Source organism: Tinamus guttatus, unplaced genomic scaffold (assembly GCF_059628265.1).
Source record: "Tinamus guttatus ecotype Peru unplaced genomic scaffold, ASM5962826v1 Tinamus_guttatus_pri_ptg000004l, whole genome shotgun sequence".
NCBI lineage: Eukaryota > Metazoa > Chordata > Aves > Tinamiformes > Tinamidae > Tinamus > Tinamus guttatus.
Window position 1 is genome coordinate 1,547,984 of NW_028288538.1, and position 7,779 is coordinate 1,555,762.

General features: G+C 47.5%; 1 protein-coding gene across 1 annotated transcript in view; it reads right to left on the reverse strand.

Moving 5' to 3' along the window:
* SMAD3 (SMAD family member 3) overlaps nucleotides 1–7,217 on the reverse strand; it is a 51,223-nt gene extending 44,006 nt beyond the window's left edge. Inside the window, exon 1 of the mRNA XM_010215226.2 lies at nucleotides 6,982–7,217. Within this exon, the coding sequence (XP_010213528.2) occupies nucleotides 6,982–7,187 (206 nt within the window). The 5' untranslated portion in view covers nucleotides 7,188–7,217. The remainder of the gene's footprint in view (nucleotides 1–6,981) is intronic.
* Nucleotides 7,218–7,779: the final 562 nt, after the last annotated feature.

Below are 7,779 nucleotides of genomic sequence, written 5' to 3' on the forward strand. Positions count from 1 at the left end.
TGGTGTCCTTTCCCGGGCGCTGGCTCCCCTCGGTGACGTTTGCTGCTTTGCAAATGGCTTCTCCATTGAAATAAGGTCGAAATAAGGCCAAAAAAAGGTGAAATCAGCCAGCTGCTCACACTGAGCAGTGCCTGTTCATGGAGCCTCTCCACCGAGGAGCAAGGTTGCATGGCCCGGTATTCGGGGCACTTGCTGGAGGCACAAAATCCCACAGATTTCCTGTCCTGCTCCTTTTGAGCTGCCTATAGTCTACCTGCACTACACACAAGTCTGGATACCAGAAACAAATAAGTTCTGCTTCTTAGTTGAAAGACAAAATATTCTGTCCTGGAGCTCACACAACTTCTGCGTGTTCCTCTGCACAGCAGGATGTGACTATTCCCACCTGCCTGGGCTTGTCTTTTTTGCTGTTTGCTTTTAAGGGCTATCTCCTTATAAGCAATTTATTTATGCTCACTGCTGTGACCTATATTTCTGGAGAACTAAATTCCAAGACAGAAGCTGTTTTTTCTTCTCTATCTACAGAGCCACGAGGTCAACAGCATCAAACGTCCCTGTTTGCCTAGGGCAAGTCCTACCATTCCAACAGGGACAGTGAAGAGATGCGTGAGTAAACGAGGATCGGCTCTAAAAGACCTCAAATCCAGTCTAAAAGACTTCAAAACATCCTTAAAAGCAGCATTAACTGCAACAACTGACACATTACGGTCTCCTCAGCTACAGAGAAAGCTGTGTTGCCGGTGACAAGCAGGAGAGCCCAGTTATTAACAACTTCCTTGTCTTTATGTTTGGACTCGAGTCACATGTAAAGTAATTAGCAAACCTTTGCTAAGCCTGGGGGAGTCAGCGTAGCAGAACCGCAGCGTCTGGACAAGAACCTCTGCCCTCGCTCCGCTGCCAACCCACACGAGCAGCTAGGGCCTGGAAAAAAGCTTTTTACAGAGCAAAAGAAAAGTTAATTAGGAGCATTCATAAGCCTAGCTGAAAGAGTGCTGCATCCCATCCCTGAAAATTTAATTGCACTCAATGGAGGAAAACCAAGAAGAAACAAAACATCTAGAAAAAGATAATTTAGGGGGAAAAAAAATCTGATTTCAATTTAATTCAAGTACTGTTTGGCCCTATCTATTTCATAAAGTACTTCATGCAGGATAATGGCATTATTGTGCATCTAGCAGCATTAGAAGTTCCTAATAAATTAACAAGTTAAAATTAATGGCTGCTCAGTCCATTAAATCTTGTTAATTTTATTTCTGTTGCAGTAATATAGTGATCACAAGTTTACATTATTAAACCAATATTTATTAGAAGAGTTTGTTTTAATTGGATCCCTGATGTGATAATCCCGTACAGTGTGCATTTCTTGATTTCATCAATTTCTTATATTTATTTCTCATTATAGCTAAATGACTGCAATGTTCAGGGTCTTTTCCTAATACTACAAAAGTTAAGCACCCATTTTAAGCACTTTATTTCACAAAGATTCAACACTTGCTGCACAATATAATGGGAATCTTATGAGTCCTTCCAAAAGCTATTCTAAATATTTTAGTCTCTTGAAAGGGGAAAGAAAAAAAAGCAGAAATATGAATATTTGAAAACTTCTTAAAACGATAAAATACATTTTATCCTGTGTCTGCCCATGTCTCATATGAATATACGCACACTCCTCACATCAGTTTAACCACTGTTTTTAATGCGAAATATTAGCTGGTATTTCCCAAAGAGGCAAAAACTACAAAAGAGAACAAACAGAAAGCCCCGCAACCTCCCCCAAAATAATATTGGCACGTTTCTGACAAGCACTGCCCGCTGAGAGAGACATTACAAATTAGTGAGGACGTCCCACGAAGGGCTGGGTCAGACACGCTCCTGCTCGAGCCAAGCGACAGCTCCGAGCCAAGGAGGCTGCTCCGCTCCGCGGCTCGTGACGGCGCTTTCTGCCCCAAACCTCCTTATTTCCTCCAGCTCCTTCGTTTCTGCCAAGGGAACTGGATGTGTTGTGGCTCCCTAAATCAACATTATCCGGCTAGTTTAATGGCTGAGTTTTGTTTTACAAAACTGCATCAGGTGGGCTAGAAATCAACTCCACATGCTGTTGCTCAGGCAAACGCAAGGGCCGGCGACCCTGATGCAAGACAGAGGGCAGGGGGGCTGTGAGTATCTGTAACCCCTGGGCAGCACGTGGCACTGCCCCAAGGCAGAATCAGACCCTCGTGGAGGGGACCAGGAGGAAGGGAAGAGAGGCACTGCTGGACAAATGGAACCGCAAGCAGAAAATACCCATGATGAGAGCCCTGCATCCCTTTAGTTGACATTTTTCCATGTTTAGACCTGATCTGCAAAGTCACACTAATGCCCCAAAGCTAGTTTTGAACAGATTTGTGAAGCTTTCCCTACCCTGCTAAACGTGGGCATGGTGAGCAGCACAGTTGTGGCAGCACAAAGGTTAAGGCAGGGCTATAAAAGCCTGCCCATAAAGCCAGGTCAGTACATAGGGTAACAACGCACAGCTTTGCAGCAGTAAAAATCACCAGCAACAAGTACAACAGCAGCCAGAGCACGTCTGCACGCAGGGACTGCGCTGCAGGCACCTCCTATGCACTGCTCTTGGGCCCATTTAATCTCCAGTGTGCACACACTTAAGCAAGTCTAAGCAATATCGAGTCTTCCCCCCTAAAGAGACAAGCTAAACTAAAAACAAGATAGCTTAAAACTGGCACAAACCAATATAAATTTCTGTGTGGATAGAAAAAACTATGACTGGCCCTTTGATTTTGCTACTGAAACTGGAGGGCTACTAGTCTCGAAAGAAACACGTACGTTACCAGCTCGCAGACTGTCTCTGCTACTTGCAGTATTTGTCATTCTCCTATTTCCTTGGTATTAAAAGGATCCTAAGAACACGGTCAATTCCTGTAAAGGTTGCATGGTCAGTGATCAACCCAACAGAACCTAGCCCATACCCAAGGTCTTCCTGAAGACACTTGCATTTCACCTCGGCTTTCACCAAAGCTTAAACAACGTAACGGGCCCCTTGCTCAGCCTCCTTCAAAAGGCACATGTGCCACATTTCCCTTTCACCTTCTATTCTTATCAAATGAGTTCCACAAGAAACAACACCCACAACACTTCAAAGTTATTTTCTTAATCAAAGAAAAAAAGAAAACAAAAAAAAAAACACACACACACACACTTAAAAGGTTATTTCTGACATGGAAGCAGATCGGCTCTCCTGAAACCACTGGTGATTAAAAAAATAGAAATAAAAAAACAGTAATAGGTTCAAACAAAGAGTATGCATATGAAAATACACTACTAAATGTCATGAGATTTAGATCTTAGTATGTGTAGTACCACTAAGGCTCTTGAAACAAAGCACTTGCTATCTTCCAGAAATTAGTAAACGCTCATCACGTGTTCCTGGCCTGTACAGTTGAGAAAGCCATATATGTTATATAACACATATAAAAGGTCAGCCTAAAACACCCTATTTCTGGGACGAAATATCGACACCACCAGGTGCACAATGCAGCTTTGCTCTACATCAGTAAGAGTGCTAAGGAACTTTCTCCCAAGGACGAAGCCCACAGGGACATGTGCATTCTGTGTGGATAAGCAGTCAGGTAAGTTAGAGATGTTGCTGCCACCAGATGCCCAACTCATGACACTCCATGGCCTCTGAAGCAAGCAGAGCCATCAGGAAATTAAAAAATAAATTAACAACAATCTGAAATCAACTGGTAGCAGCTGGAGATTTCGCCTTGCTCACGGAGCCATGCACAGAGGCCCTAAAATCCAACCCTTGGCTGCACTGGGTACGTGTTAATGGCACACGGTCCTCCAACTTATCTGAATGGTGAGAAAAACACCTATCCCGAAACCTGGGCTTTCAGCTCCTGGAAAGGACATGTGTTAATGGATGGACAGAAGGAATATGTGTTTTCAACTGCAGTGTAATATGGAAAACGGTATTACTGCCATAAGACACGGGTAACTAACCTCACTAGGTCAGCATACAACACCAAAACGTGCCAGCCTGGCGCATGGAAACTGGATGTGAAGGCAGATCTACTTGTGCTTATTAATGCCCAGACCTCCTTTCTGTGCCCAGGCAAAGGGCAGCACCATCTCCTCGGACCTACTAAATGACTTTCTATCCATGCATTTCTGCATAGTGAAAGTCAGGGTCTGGAAGAGGAGGCTACACTTCACCTCCCCTTGATTCCAAGCAAGAGCTGTGAGCTTTGAGATTCCTTTCCATATGGTGGAAAGTTCCCCTTGAGAGAAAGCTGGACTTTGACAGCAGAGCTCAGGAGAAGGAAGGGTCCTCTAATAAAGCCTTCTCTTGGGGCCAGGCAACAATAGGGTGATCCAAGATCAATGAGTTCTCCAGGCTGTAACGGCTTCCTGCTGCTCCAGCATCAACGAGAAGCAAAATTCTTGCCAGCACCACAGTGCCACACCAAAATCTTCCCAGGTCTCCCCAGCCTTTCGCTGGTTAGACCAGAGGTTCTCTCAACAGAAAACCTGGGCCCAAACATCTTGTCAGCCTCATTATCTTGCAGAGCACTTGGAAAGTAACCCACACAACCTCCCTTGGTCCCTGCAGGATTTTGAAGTTCCAGCTCACTTGATGTTTAGCAATGTTTCCAAAGGGCTCGAGCACTTTCACATCCGAACCCTTGCTTCGTCTCACGGATACAATAGCTAATTTTGGACTAGCCCTACTCTTGTGGGGCCAGAGTCATCCCTGGCATAGCTCCACTGTAATTGAGCCTACTGATGTACTGCAGACAATGCACAACATGAGCTAATCCTTAATGATGGTTTTCCCCTTTTGTCCCCTCAATGCACTTATTTGCCTAAATAGCAAAACAACATATGCAGAATTATTTTAAAATACAAAGCCCATACCAAAAATCATCCTGCAGGCACTAATTTCGAAGGATGAGATAATCACATTCGCAAACGCACGAGGACAAACAGCGCAGTCCGGTGGAGAAGACGCTGCACTTAAAGCCGCGAGGCCTGGCCCCGACCACGGCTCTGCCGCTGGCTCCGGGTCCAGCTGCTTCGCATTTCCACTCCATTTTCCCTCTCAGCTAGCTAGACTTTAACCTCATGCTACATCAGTGCACAGGGCCCAGCACAGGCCAACTTAACTGCTCGTTTAAGCATCTCTGTAACATTCATGCAAAACAAACAAAAAAACACTAAGAGCACCTATGAGTTGTAACGTTTAAAAACTAATACCGAGGCACAAGGAACTATCATCAAAACACGCTGGCACTTCCTCAGTACCAAAGATTAAGATCTGAAGGTTTAGCCTCTGTATCACAAACGAACATGAAATGTTTTACTTTTTGTACTGATTTCCTTTAGCAGAGCAACGCCTGGGAGAAAGCGGCCCTCGCTCCTGCCCAGCGAACAATAGCCAGAACATTCTCTGGAGGTGACAATAATTACGACTTAGGACGCCTGCTTGTGTTGTTACTTATTCTCAAGCACTACGATTATTTCTCTAAATTAAAGCTTCTTACCCCACCGGTCTCTTTGCTTCTTTAGAACCAGAAAATACCCAAACCTGCCTCCTTTACACTAAAGCACCTTGTTTCTAGCAGAGTAAAGCTCAGGGGACCTCACGCTCCACTCCGCAGCAGGGCAGCATCAGCAACTCTCTACTGCAACCTGAAACACAATACACAACTCATGGCAACTGCAGGACTTCGTTTTTTTTTCTTTTTTTTCTTTAAAAAGGCATATATTCCAGGGAAGTGATTTAAACAGGGCATTGTCTGTGAGGAAAGCCCACAGCTTACCAAGAACTTCAAAACAGAGTTTTAAGGGTGTTTGTAAAAGGGGGTGGCTCAGCAGGTTTTGAGCCCTGCTTCAACTACGAGGAGCCAGAAAAACTCTTAACAAAGGCAGAATCTGGGGCTGAAACCTTAAGCACTGCCACTCAATACCAAAAAAAGATGAGGAGACTTAATTTTTCCTCTAAAACTTTAGCTGTTGGAAAAAAATAAAAATCGGAGTGCCAAATATCCACATTTCTGAGCTGCTCGCTTCATTTTTTTCATGCAACAGATGCTGCTTTGTATTAGCTACCGCATATTAAATCATTCTGACAACCAAGAAAGCATACATTTGTTTGGGCGAGAGGGAGGCACGAACACACATACACACACAGATATCTTCTCACACAGAAGCGCACAATTATGCAGCATTCAAATATTTGGGATGAACTTTGGCCTGTGTTTTTTTTTTTAAATAAAATAAAATAAAACAAGCTCCCCTACACAACGGGCAGTAGCAGACGGGGCAGTGCTCCGGCTGAGCTCACACGAATCAGCAAATCTGCAGCAATAAAGCGCTGCTCGGGGGCAGCTTTTTGAAAGTTACTTGAAATTTCTTTCTTAGATACGATACTCGGTAGAGCACAGGGATGCCGATCGGGGCGCCAAGGCTAAAAATAAGATCTGCGTTAAGACAAAAACTAAAAAAAACAAAAACCAAAAAACTTGCTATATGCATCCTGAAGTTATTCTTAAAAAAAAAAAAAAACTTTTTTGTTTTTATTTTGCATTTGCAAGCAATGCCCTCCAGCTCTGCCACTTGGGCGCCCGGAGTAATCTGGAAAAACAAGCATGGAGCGGGGGCTCCAAACCACCGTTGCAGAGCGGGAGCAGGCCAGATCATTGGAAATAAAGCAAACAAGCCCCTCAATCAAAGAAATTCAAAAAAATAATATAAAAGGAAAAAATAATAATAAAAATAAGCACACAGCCCCCCTCGGCGCAGCAGTCCCGGGGCCTGAAGGGCGGCACGGCGAGCGGCCACGACGCGCGTGAGGGAACCCAGAGCCTCCAAGTTTGTTTTTTCCTTTCCGGAGGCTCGGATGGAGCCGTTCCCCGCTCCCGGATCCCCCCCTCAGGCAGCGGGTGCCGCTGGAAGCCGCGCAGAGCCCCCCGCTCCGACCTGGGGATGGTGATGCACTTGGTGTTGATGTTCTGCGTGGTGATGGCCTTCTCCAGCTCGTCCAGCTGCCCCGTCTTCTTCAGCTTCTTCACCAGGCTCTTCACCGCCTTCTCGCACCATTTCTCCTCCTGCCCGTTCTGCTCGCCTTTCTTCCAGCCCAGCAGCCGCTTCACGATGGGAGGAGTGAACGGCAGGATGGAGGACATGCTGCCCGGCCCGGCCTCCGCCGCTCCGGCCCCGGCTCCGCGGCGGCTCCGCGCCGCCCCGCGGGCACCCCCGGGCCCGGCCCCGGCTCCGCGGCGGCTCCGCGCTGCCTCAGCGGCGCCTCGCGGCCTCGCCGCCAAACTTTGCGCGCACTTCGCCGCCCTTCCCCGGCGGCGGCGGCGGCGGCTGCCTCCTCCCCCGGCTGCCCCGCTCTGCCTGCGCGCGGCGGCGCCCGCTCCGGCTCATTCCCAGTCTGCCTCTCATGCAAATGCGCCTGCCGGCCGCCCCGCCGCGGCTCCCACCCCCTCCTTCCCCGCGCCGCGCTCCCTCACGCCGCCGGGGGAGGGCGGCCCCGCGGCCGCTGCGCTCCCCTCCTCCGCCTCGCAAACCCCCCCGCTGCGGCGGCCCTGAGGGCGCTCCCGCCACGCTGGTCTCTATTTTCTTTATTTCCTCGCCTTTATTTCCTTTTTTTTTTTTAATTCTTTCTACGCGGGAAGGGGGGCGGTTATAACCCCCTCCCCGCCGCTTCAGCCGCCTCCCCGTGCCTGGCGAGGCGGGAAGCGCCCTCAGCACCACTGCCTCCCCTCAGCACCC